The sequence below is a fragment of the Athene cunicularia genome (assembly GCF_003259725.1).
Source record: "Athene cunicularia isolate RWA chromosome 1 unlocalized genomic scaffold, athCun1 chr1_part1, whole genome shotgun sequence".
Taxonomy (NCBI): domain Eukaryota; kingdom Metazoa; phylum Chordata; class Aves; order Strigiformes; family Strigidae; genus Athene; species Athene cunicularia.
Window position 1 is genome coordinate 29,099,410 of NW_020799091.1, and position 12,488 is coordinate 29,111,897.

The 12,488-nt window shown below is 37.9% G+C and overlaps 1 protein-coding gene across 1 annotated transcript in view; it reads right to left on the reverse strand.

Moving 5' to 3' along the window:
* The window catches only part of RB1 (RB transcriptional corepressor 1), an 89,087-nt gene that overhangs the window by 5,144 nt on the left and 71,455 nt on the right, over positions 1–12,488 (reverse strand). Inside the window, exons 19-22 of the mRNA XM_026864941.1 lie at positions 2,818–2,936; positions 2,244–2,389; positions 1,397–1,542; positions 722–826 (exon numbers count right to left, since the gene is read on the reverse strand). Coding sequence (XP_026720742.1) covers positions 722–826; positions 1,397–1,542; positions 2,244–2,389; positions 2,818–2,936 — 516 coding nt within the window. The remainder of the gene's footprint in view (positions 1–721; positions 827–1,396; positions 1,543–2,243; positions 2,390–2,817; positions 2,937–12,488) is intronic.

Below are 12,488 nucleotides of genomic sequence, written 5' to 3' on the forward strand. Positions count from 1 at the left end.
CATGCCTTGCCAGGCTAAAAAAAATCATTATTGAGCTGATGAAGATAAAATAGTTCTTTAGGCTTGGAGACAAATGTCTGAAGTTTAGCCAAGACTCACAAACACACTATGAGAAATTCTCCTAATAAAAGGATGCCTACAGGTCAATTAATTCTTTGGCTGTTTGTTTTATTTTCTATTGATTTAATTATTATTTTATGCAAAAATTGAAAGAACTCTATTAGAGTTAAGCCTGCAACTTTAATACATACATACCTGTTTGATATATAACCATACAACTCTGATATCTAACCATATTTCTATAAAAGCTGCTCAAGAAAGTTATCTGCTTGTCTGCATTTAATGCCCAATGGAAGTTAGGTAACTTTTAAAAAAACTTGGGCTGTTTCAGAAAATCCTTTGAGCAATACATCTGAACCTTTCATAAACTCCAAATAGAATCATTGCCCATTACTTAGTATCTTTAAGTAAAAGAGTGGAATGAAGTTTGCTTTCTGAGGAGAGTAACCAAACTATTTGAACAAGATGTTTAAAGAGACATTTAGTACTAGAGCCAGTTTTCTCCTCCACAAAATGGAGATGCAGTGAAGCAGAAGTTTTCTTTTGTATGTTCAAGTGCAGTTTGTTGGTGGTTTGGGTTTTTTTTTTTTTGTTTTAGACAGAGAGAAGCAATTAACATATAACATTTTTATGGAGGGATAACATTAAAGACTTTCCATACCTCTTGATTTGTGTTGGGAAGCTCCTTGTATGCCGAAACTATTATTTTAAATCTAAGATCTACATTCTTGACTTTGCATATGCCATACATGGAACACATCATGATCTATTGAAGAAACAAGAAAAGACAACTGGAAATGTGAGAATTAGTTCAGCTTCTTCATTTCAAGTTAAGAAATCAACTGATGAGCTTTCTATTACTGATTGTGCTCTGGAAACTAGCATGGAACTCAACTTCATAAGAACTTCCAGAATATAGGTCAACTACCATCCCCTCCATTTCTGTATGACAGTCAATTAATCTGAGCTGGTAACATCTTCTCAAACTCATTTCACACGCTGTAATTTTAGGGTAGAGTAACAAAATGCTTATCAGCCACACACACTGTCTTCCCAAAGAAAATCAGTTATTTTCTTATGCAAATTATCAGAAAATGTGGTGTGTCTCATTATTTTGAAAATAGCTGTAAATGGTATTTGAAGATCACATAGTAAGTAACTGCTAGTACTTAAAAAAACCTGAGATTATAGACTTCACTCTAACTTAATTTCTCCTTTAAGTGATCAGTACAGAAGTAGAAACTCTGATTACAATTTCTAATGGCTAAGGAACATATAACGAACATTTCATTCAGGATTCTTTTTAAAGTTTTTAAAGCTTTTTTGTTAATGTTACCTGGTCCAAGTGCCTGTCTCTCATAAGTTCATACTCATTTTGCAGTGTGTGCTGAAAGAGGGTCCAGATCAAGGGTTCCAGGTCGGGATGTTCAGAGAGAAGCCGAAAGAACAAGGTATGTAGTCGAAGATAGGCCAGTAGATACACTTCAGAAATGAGAAGAAAAATATATTGAAATTGCAATAATAGGGATATACAAAATAAGAGGAACACGATGGAGGATGGAGAGCAACTGAACATTCACCAGCTCCCACTACAAAAACTACAAGCCATCAAATGAAGGTAGAAGAAGCCAGGTTCAAAATAAATGGAGAAGATTCTTCATACAACAGGCAGTGGACACATGGAAGTCCACACCAAACAATGCCACGCATGTGTGTCTACGTCGATTCAAGAAGAGTCTGAATAAGCATTTGGAACATGAATCTACTGAGAGGTACTAAGCAGACACATCACAAAAGACTCAGGAAAACCCCTGAGCTTGAGAAAGTCAAAGCTTGGGAAAACATTCAGAGGAAGCACCGTATATACGCTTGCACAGTTCTTAAGTTTCCCATGACATCTATTTATGATCACTGCTGGAAGAAGGATGCTATGACAGAAGAACCCTCCATCCGGGCCCATATGGCCGTTCTCACAATCAGCAGATAGGTTTTCAGTTTAAAATTGCAGTGTGGGCAGTACATGCATTAACCTGCTGGCACTGTTCTACTGTTTCTTCCAGAGGCAGCTGAGGGTTTGCATGGTGTTTACTACTGATTCTATTATAATCTTTTAAGTTCCAGAACCTGAAAAAGATAAGTAACAAAAGATAACTGCCATTTCAGCACGTACAGAAGCAACAAACCTTTTTTGTAGAACAGAGAGAGGGAGGTAGACTTCTGTGGTTTTTGTGTCTGGGGGGTCGCACCTGGCTGAGCATCTGGAGTGGAAGTACCACTTAGAGAAGGTCCAGATGCTTTCTTCTTAGGAGATCTCACAGGAGAAAGATAGCTGGAGATTGAACATTTATTAAGCACTTAACATCACAGGATAAAGGAAAAATTTTGTATGTATAATACTTGAAGGAACTCTTCCCTCTTCCCACTTTAGAAGAAATTAATTGCTACCGTAACCTGTTTTTCCCGTATCGGAATTAAAAATTCAAGTTATTGATTAAATACCTGATAAAGGGACTTATCTATACCTAGGTAAGTAAGGCAACAGATTGCAATTACAAGTTTGATAGGGCTTGGAAAAAATTATTTTGGAATTTGATTTAGCTGAATTTTCTTGTATATTAAGCAACAGAAAATACAACCGCTCAGCATAACCTAAGTACCAAGCCTAACAAGTAGGAAAACAGAATAGAAGTGGATTTAAACATTAAAGGCAATTTTAATGCCACATTTTACTAGACCTCAAGCAAGTGTGTCACTTACAGGTCTGCGGCAGTGTGATTATGCTGGAGAGGCAGATTGAGAGTGGAAGTTGGCTCAGGCTGATCAGTTTGGCCTTCTCGTTCTTTTGACTGCTTGATAAGATCGAACAGAGGTGACCCCTAGAAAAATGACAGTCACGGTACGTTATGCAGAGAATAGACAACCACACTGGATGGATTTTGTTCCTTCTTCTCCAACGTCTGAAATACGATCCTAAGCAGAACATTCACATTTTGAAATACCTCAGAACATTGATACTTTGCCAGATAAATTTTAACTGACAAATTTTAACTATTAAATACACTAAACACCTCTTCTGCTTCAACAGCAGTCCATTAGATATAGGGTAACTACAGAGTCGAGGCATAGCTGTATTCTAGAATCTCTTACTACTTCCTCTTAAATAGCCATTCCTGAGAAGAGCAAACAGTACAAGAGAATATATAAAAGATCACATTTCAAAAAAATAAAATAAACAAAACAAACACCCCACCCCATTGGTGACTGAAAGTTACTGCTGTCAATCCATTTCTGCTAAAACAGCTACACAATATTTTACATACAATACTATACAAACCATGGTCGTAACTCATCTATGTGCACTGGGAACTATTTCAATCTCTCTGCAGTGTCATGTTCCAGAGTGTACCTCTGGTAAGAGTTGTAGTCACTGTAGATACATTAAGTTTCTGCCCTCATGCCCAAAAACAAACATGATTTTGATTTTAGGTCAGTTATCAGTACTTTAGGTAAGGCAGCTGGAATACGTCTGAACCTACTAAGAGCCTGAGGTAGGAGGCGAAGCAAAGAGGATGTAAGCAGAATGGAGAAGCTTCTGGCTGAAGCAACAGTAGTACTACTGCCGACGTTAGTAATAAACACCCGTCTGCAGAAACAAAACCTCAGGCTTTTGCTGCTTGTGTGTCATGTACAGAATAGAATTATGCTGAGACAGCAAGATTGCAAGGGAAAATAATCTGTCACCGTATTTATAACTAACTCTGAAAACACAGAGTTGCTGGCTTCCATTTTTTATTTTCTTTAAACAGGAGACTCATCCTTGAGCACAATGTTGCTTTCCGACAGTGCAGCATCCAAACTCCAGAAGCAACAGAACAACTTCTGATTAGCAACTATCTGCCTTCTTGGGGGGAAAGCAATGTCCATAAGACTGGGAATGAAGTGGGGAAAACCAGACATTCAACATTTTCCTCCAAATCATCTACCAAAGGATAGCAGTAAAACCAATCGGCTCAACACTTTGTACATAATGCATCGTTCAATTGTCCAAGGTCTATTTGATCCTACAAATTCATGTTACTAATATTAAAATATGATGGCACAACGACAAATCTGTAGCTACCAGAACAAACAAGAGCACAGTCGCATGTTAAGCAAGCTGCACCACATAAGGCAATTAAGAAAAGGCCTAGTAGAGCTAAACTAGATTTACAAAGATTAAATCTAGCATTAAGACTTTCCTCATTTAGCCTTATTTCTAAGATGACACTTCTGAAATGCATCAACTAAAATTTCAGAGCAACAAGGTGAGAGTGACTTGAGATTTACAATTTTTCACATTGTGTAACTTTTAAATTATGATTTTGACAATACTGGAGCTGTTCCATCCATAACAGAAAAACATCAGTTACTGACTCATAATCACATAGTTATTTCTCAAACAGACCAGGTCTTGGGCTGGTTTGCGTCATCTTTCTGTGTACTGAGGAGTGCATGCACTTCTCACTTGTTTCTTTCAGTGCTGCCCTTGCTGGAAATTCAGAGACATGACCTTCTCTATTTCTCGTTCTTCTGGCCACTTGGCCTCTTCCTTTTTATTATTCCCATCCGTGTTTCACTGTGCTCTGAAGAATCCAAGTTTCTTTCCCAGAGCAATCACTAATTCATTGCTGAAACATCTCTTGATTCCTTGACTAAAAGTGAATCCCACTTCATTCATTTCACATTTTAGCTCTTAATGACTGCAAAAGAGGTTGATAAAGGGGAATGAGAGATCAAGAAACAGAAGCAAAAGTCACTATTTTTTAAGTTAGCACTTGAGAAGAGCAGTTCCAGATCCTCTCTCAACCCTGCTTCTATTTTCACTACACAGTGTTATTTCATTAGATAAGACAAGGGTACACAGCAGATTGCTACCTATGGAAGGGATCTGCCTATTTTTACATCATTTCCACTCCTCCTCTTCTACTTGCCAGCACTGACAATCAGTCAGTCTCCACATAAGTCACTGTGATGCACTAAACCAGCAGAAAGTTAAACAGAGAAAGCACAACCGGATTTAAGCCAGCTCTGCAGAGAGTCACAGAGCCAGAAGCATTAAGACAGGGCAGCAACACCACGGAGGTTGGGAGCAAAGCAGGGAAGCAGAAAACTGGGAGTGTGAGATGTCCCGCTTTCACTGACAACAACCTGTTCAATCAGCTGGTTGTCAGGAATTTATGAAACCTACCACTGCTTTCCATCAGTCAGACGAACTATAGTTAACAAGAGGATATTTTTTGTGTAGAAACAGCTATATAGAGACCAAGTAGCATCTTTCCTTGCTCCAATGGAGCAATTACATCTTTCCTGTCTCCCACAAATACTAATTGACACTGGTTAAAAAATGTGGCAAAACAAATGGGGTGTTGTCACCCAGCTGGCCCCCAGCAGCACAGAGCAGCCAGCATCAGCAGTGGTGGGATGGGAGAAAGCACCGACACAACACGTGCGCTTGGGCAAACCATGGTTGGGGTGCCTAACCTGACTGCAGAAACTTTGATAGCGCTATGGTTGCACAATACAGGAAAAGGTTAGTTTTCAGACCTGGTGAAATTTAAGGTGGGTGTTATGCCTATCACAATTTCCACCTTACATCTAAGAGGATTTTAGACAAAGCCCTCTGAGCTCTTCCCCAGGGACCCCTACCATTCTTACTGGTAGCTTTCCAAATGCACAGCCACGTAGTTGGAAAAGAGAAGTAGGTTCTACACTGATGAGACTGCTGCCTCACAAAAAATACTAATGCATGCACTAACGTAGAAATACGCAGAGATTAATTCTCTCAAATCCATCTACACACCACACTGCAAAATCGATGGGTTAATTACAACCTTGCCTCCTTTCTCTATATTTAAATGTGAAAAAGGCTTCTACTTAGTGACTCTAAAGTGCATTCTAGAGCTTACAGGGAGTTTTCAAGTTTATCAGGGCAAACTCTGGTCAGCTTTAGTCCCACTATTTGGTACTCAGCAATCTACCTCTCACTCGAATAAGCCAAATATAATTAACGGGACAATTACCAGTCCTCTAAGTAATAGTCACAAAAGGACTTTAGCCCCTGTGTCCAGCTTTATTGAACAGGAATGTTTATTAGTAAGCTGTTTCTAAAGAAACATTATTCATGCTATCTTACAAATTTTATATTGCTTTGTGAAGCTTTTAAGCAGCATTCCAGGTGAACAGGTCACAGCCAATGCATTCCTTTCACTTGAAAGGAGTTTTGCAGGTTTTACTTTAATTTAATGGTAAGTGATTAATGTTACTACATGCAGACACAGAATAAATTTTACTAATTAAGCAGAATGCTACTTTGCATTTGAGACTTCCCTGCAATGGCTAGAGAAGCCCCATTTTATTATTGTGAAAAGGGAAAAAGCAGTTAAGACCTAAAATTTCTCAGGGTCAAATAACCACTGGTATCAGAATGAAGACTAAGACTGAAATTTGACTCGGTCCCCTCTCACACTACCCAAGGCTAAGTATAACTCTGCAATGCTAAACTCCATTAGTTAAGTGAGATTTCGTTAAGTGAGCCTCTGCAGAACGTCTTCCTGCAGCAACACCTGCATTGCAAGTATCTGCAGTGATTTTCCCAATCTGAGAGCTCCTTTTATGGATAAAACAGGCAGAATATCCTGTTGGCTAATCTTTATTTGGCTATGATTAAACTACAGGATACACAGGTGCTTCCCAGCTTCCCACTCTTTACATCAGCTCTGTCCCAACAACATGTTTAACTGGACTTTGGTTTCCATGAAAAGATTAAACAAAAGACCTAAATCCTTAAATACGGGGAACAACTACCATGGGGTTTGGGTGTCGTCCACTGACTACAGAGGAAGTCCTTGAGCAGTTTTATTCTCAGCAGTGCTAATTTTTGCAGTATTTTTAAAAAACAGCTTTTGTCTTTTGTTTTCTATTGCTTTATGGTTTTATTATTTATAATAATTTCCTAATAGATTTTCAGGCTTTAGTTATTTGTCCACAATAAATTTTAAAGCAGTGTTTATCACCAAACTGTGTACATCTCAATGCCAAGCTCCCTTGGGCTTGTTTTTTCACTTATATAAGCAACACCTCAAATTATTCAATCAGTCAATATAACACATAATATTAAGAAATGTAGTTCTTCATAATACGCTAAAAGTTGGCTGTGATTTTGCAAGGCAAAACAAAGCCAATTTAGAATTGACAGCCTTGGAATGCAAGTGCAAAGACTGGATCAGCGTGAACTACTTCCACCCCTCCTTCCCATGACGGAATCGCACACCCAGAAAGTTGACTTTTGCTTGCGATCGTATTTTCAGAAATTCCACGCCAATTCGTATTCAGAATTCTGAAATAATTTAGGCCTGCCAAAACAAAATGTACTTCACAGTGTAAATTTAAATAATACTTACCACAAAGAAATAGTAAGATTAAGGACCGCGTTTTAATTTCATACATTTGTGTTATATAAATTATATTCCTATTAGAGCTTGTTCTTACAAAATTTATACAGAAAACCATTAACAACTACAGTGTTAATAGTTTAATTCATATAAGAATACTGACAGATCTGCTTTTAACTCCTTAGAACAAACGTATGTTTAATACAAGCCCTACTCCTACCTTACTCATCACCAGCATTTAAGATCAAGTAATACTGTCATCAAGCTTTGTGAAGATCTCCTTTTAACTAAATGTGTAGTATACAGAGGAAGAAAAAAAAAAAAAGCAGAAAAGAAACAGTGACTGTTAATTAGTTCTGGTCATTTGAAAGCAGTATTTTGATGGGCTTTTCCTCCTCACACAAGAGGCTTAGTAAGTCATACACAAAAGAGGAAGTGATAAACACACACTGATACACATGCATGAAAACTTTGATTATTTGATGTCCCTGATGCAAAGCACACGAGCAGCTGACCTGAGAGTGGATGCCCTATCCTCAAACTTGTTTGGAATTTTCACTTTCAGTTGTCTCATGTTCCATTTTCTTAGAAAATTAAAAGAGAAAATTAGTTGCTGCACCAGAAAAAGAATAACTGCTTCTGGTCTGGCAGTAGGACTCGTTGTGGAAATGTGGAACCAATTTAGGCAGCCTCTAGTGAATCACTGCTTGTGTATGCCTCTTAAACTTGTGTTGATTTAAATGATGCTGCAAATCCATTCTCTTTGCAGATTTTCAGTAACCTAGTCTTCCTCAAACACCTCCAGAGAAAGCTGACAAATCTTAGTAGAACTCGGACATCATTTCAGAATATTCAATACCACAATTTTCAGTCCCTCCACTCCTAAAAATTGCTCTTCACCAGATGATTTTATGTTAACCAACTATGTTTTACAGGGTCTCTCAGCAAAGGTCCATGGGACTACCCCACCGCAGGATACAAGAGTATCAAGATACACTTCCTAGCAATGGAGAAGCATGCATGTGAAAACAGCCATCAAACTTCTGAGAGGCCCATCACACATGTGTTTTCCCCAAAAATGACAGGAAAGTGTGGGGACAGATGAAAAAACCCACAAGAAGTGTATCACAGCAAGACAGTTAACAGCCACCATGAAATATTTGGGGTGATAACTGTTTTGGAAAACAGCAAAGTGAAGCTATATTAAAAAGTGAAACAAATTTAGAGATGACCCAGGGACAGCAACTTACTTTTTTTTCTCCAGTTTTTGAATTTTAACCATAAAGATGACAGACCTTCTGTGTTAAGATAGTGGTATGTATGTTCAAAATATGGTATGTTCAAAAATATTAGACTGATGATAATACTGCAAAAATATTACACAGACTGATGATAATACTGCAAATACTGACACAGTTGTTCCTTTGTAGCACTGCAAACCAATCAGCAGTTGAATATTGAAGAAAAAAAATGAACCATGATCATCAGGACTGCTTCTATTTACCAAGCCTGTGAGACTAACTTTAAAAATTGCTTTGAAAGGAGTTTTGAAAGACAGTCTACAAACAGAACTACATTTTTATTCAACTATTTTGTTTAAACTACTCAGGATGACCCTGGAAGACTGCTACTATACAGCTCGCAGTAGGCTCTTGCATCACTTCCTCCAGAAGTTTTTCTGCTCAAGACTCACACAACTTACAGTGCTTTTTATAAAGAAAAAGGCTCGCTGAGTATCTAAGGAGTTAATATTCATCACACTAGAGCCTTAACTACACATAATCAGTACAAGCCAGTATTTCACCAAAAGACACAGTCTCAAACTTCTCCATCTACCTGTGCCCTCTCTCACTCCTCCACACCACCCCCAATCCCTCTTGTGTCAGCAGAGTTCGAGATCTGGTCCAGGGAACTGAGGTTTTATTGTTGGTTTTATTTATCTGGAGATTTTCTTGTTGGTTTATGTAAACACATTTGGCAGGGGAGGCCTTAGTTTTACATTCAGAGCAGCTGCCCTATCCGGTTCACCTTATGGCAATGCAAGTGTTTGCATTTTATCAAATGACAAGACAGAAACGAGCAACTGGAGGATGACATAAGAAATGATCTTTCAGTGGAAGTGCCAGGGCAAAGAAAGGGAAGTTATGCCTCACAAATTCCCAGGTTTCTCCTCTAAAGCAGTCAACATGTCTTTGAATGGGGTGATCCTGTAGAAGATCTTCAGATCAGAGGCTCTGACAGGCTCCTTCAAGTAAGGCTCTTTAAAAAATGTGCTGCCATAGGGCAGATGGGAATACAGTTAACTGGCTAAATGAGAGAGATTGAAAGTATGAATAAATGGTCAATTTTCACAGTGGAGAGAGGTTATCAGTGAAGTCTCATGCTCTCTGCTGGGACTGCTGCTATTTAACATTCACAAATGGCAGAGAAGTGTGGCAGAAGCACAGAAGAGAAGGTTGCTAGAAGCACAAAATTATTCCGTTTTAGGAAAAACAAGCTCACAGCAAAAAGATGTCATGACTTTCAATGACTGCATGATAATTCTCAACAACCTTAAACTATAAAAGCACTACAGAGTGTTAAGACTCTTTCAGTACAGGAAGCAGAGAAGAGATGCTTTAAAGGACCATTACATTAGCTGAAATCTCTCAGTATTTAAGAACAACACTTCTATAGTTACTTCCATATATGAAAAATTAGTACACTCAGGAGCAAAACAGCAATCGAGTACTTAATTGAAGAACTTCTGAGCCACAAAATGCCTATCTCAGTGAAGAGAATTTATGTCATTACTATTGCAACAATCAAACAGATTGCCACAGTACCACATCACACTTTCTAGCAGTTTCATTTCTAATTGACTTACACAGTTCCGGTTCCCAGAACAACAATTAAGAGCAGTTCCAGGAATTATTTTTCCAAGTACAAGTGGAGACATGACAACGAAGTGCCTCTGAGACTTTCAGTTAAAGCCAGTAATTCAGTTTCAAGTCTCGTGTTCTTTCCAGTTTCTCATTAGCTAGACAAATTTAGGTACAATGTACCACCACCAACTCTCTTAATCCAGCTAGAACTGGTAAGTGTGGCAGGAAACTTCTCAGACAGCAGTTTTTCAAAAAGCAGGACATTATCTTTTACCAACGTAACCAAAGAGTCAACGAATTATGAACTGAACAAAAAAGGATAAACAGATAATGTCCAGTGGATGTGCATGAGTATGTACAGAAAGACCAATTCTCTAGAACAAGTAATATTAGCTAGGGGGTGGTACATGTCCTGAAACCATTAAGAGTGGACTGCTCTATGATGTTGAAAAGTAAAAAGGACTATAAATACCTTGTAATGGGCTTTGTATAATCTAAAAGAGAAAAAGAGGACAAAGTAATTTGTGTTCCAAAAACAATATGCCATGTTTCATTACAAAATAAGGGAACACAAGCATGAAAACTGTTTTATGCAATGGATTTATCAACCACTTTTAGAAAATATTTCAATCTGAAGAAAATTACACTTGACAAAGAGAAGACAGAAAAAAATGGAAATTTTGTTACAGAAAGTAACAAAACTATCAGCATAATAACATTTTGGACATAAACCCATACCCTTACGAAGAGTTTTGATCTCAATTTGAGTCAATACTTCTGTGACTACCATTACAGAATATCTCAAGATCAGTTACCTCAGTTTATACCTAGTATTTGCTCAAGGCAGACAAAACCTGGCAGTTACCGTGTTGTGCTTAGCTTTCAACGCGGGAGGATATACAGAGCTTCTGAGCACTCAGCTGACAGAATTTAACAAGATGTCTCCGATTAAACATTTCTGCCTTACAGTTATTTAACAATCAGACAAAATACAGGATAACAGAAGTACAGAGTAGTGCACTGGAAATCAGATTAACAAGGTAAGATTTAAAAAAATCTCTTTGGCTATTATTTAAGTTTTCATTAAAAAAAACATTCTTCCCAATCTGAAAATAAATAATTGAATTTTGACAGTGTGATACAGAACAGTATCAAAATCACTTTCCAATGTCTTGTCTAAACAGATCTGAAAAAAGCTTGGAAGACACTGGTGTCTAGTAAATGAGGGAATCAGAAATTTCTTACACTAAAACATGTGGAGTATCCATGGATATACTCTAGGATCCTCAAAAAGACTAAGGAAACCTTAATACAATGCAATATATCTGCTTTAATTTTCTTCTATCACCAAAAGATGTAGCTGAGCTAGCAAAGAGGGGCAAAAACACTAAAAAGGGGCGAAAAAATCTAAACAACTTATGTAAGATCTAAGTAAGCATGTCTGTGTGATAACTTATAGCTACAGCTATGATCACTTGGACCTCAGCAACCATCTGCAAGAAGCTTGAGCTAACATTTCCCCCAATCAGGCCAGTATTATTTTTCAGAAAATAATGTAAGACGTTATATTCGGTGCCTTTCCTCATGGCCACACCCAAAAATGTTTTTTGAAGGCTGATCAGTGAAGACTAGCTCAGGCTCTGCAAAAACATGCTGGAAGGCATAACATTTCCCCCTTAAGATATTTAGAGCAACATGATGCAGGAAATTGCTGATTTACAGTGCTTTAACACACTTTGTTTCCAGTTTACACCATAAGGTCAAACCTAAATACTTTTCTATGTAAATACAACAGCCCCATACACTATGTCTGATTACTAGGTGTCATAGAGGACAATTGCTGGTCACTACTTCATGTAAAATGAGCTACTTCAATTAGCCTTGCCAGTTTGCGGGCCAGCAGAATGAATGCATGGAAATAAGAGCACACTGTCATTCTGAAGTATTTGACTAACAAATAACAGATATGTAGTAAGTTGTAACATAGCCAGGTGACGGTACCATAAAATTTTTGTTGCCAACTCAACCTTCTCATTTCAAGCTTGTTAAAAATTGGACCAAGGTGAGGTTTTTTACCTCAGCTATCTGAACTACATAAACTACCAGAGTAGAGAGTAAAGGTAAGTGAGTTGAG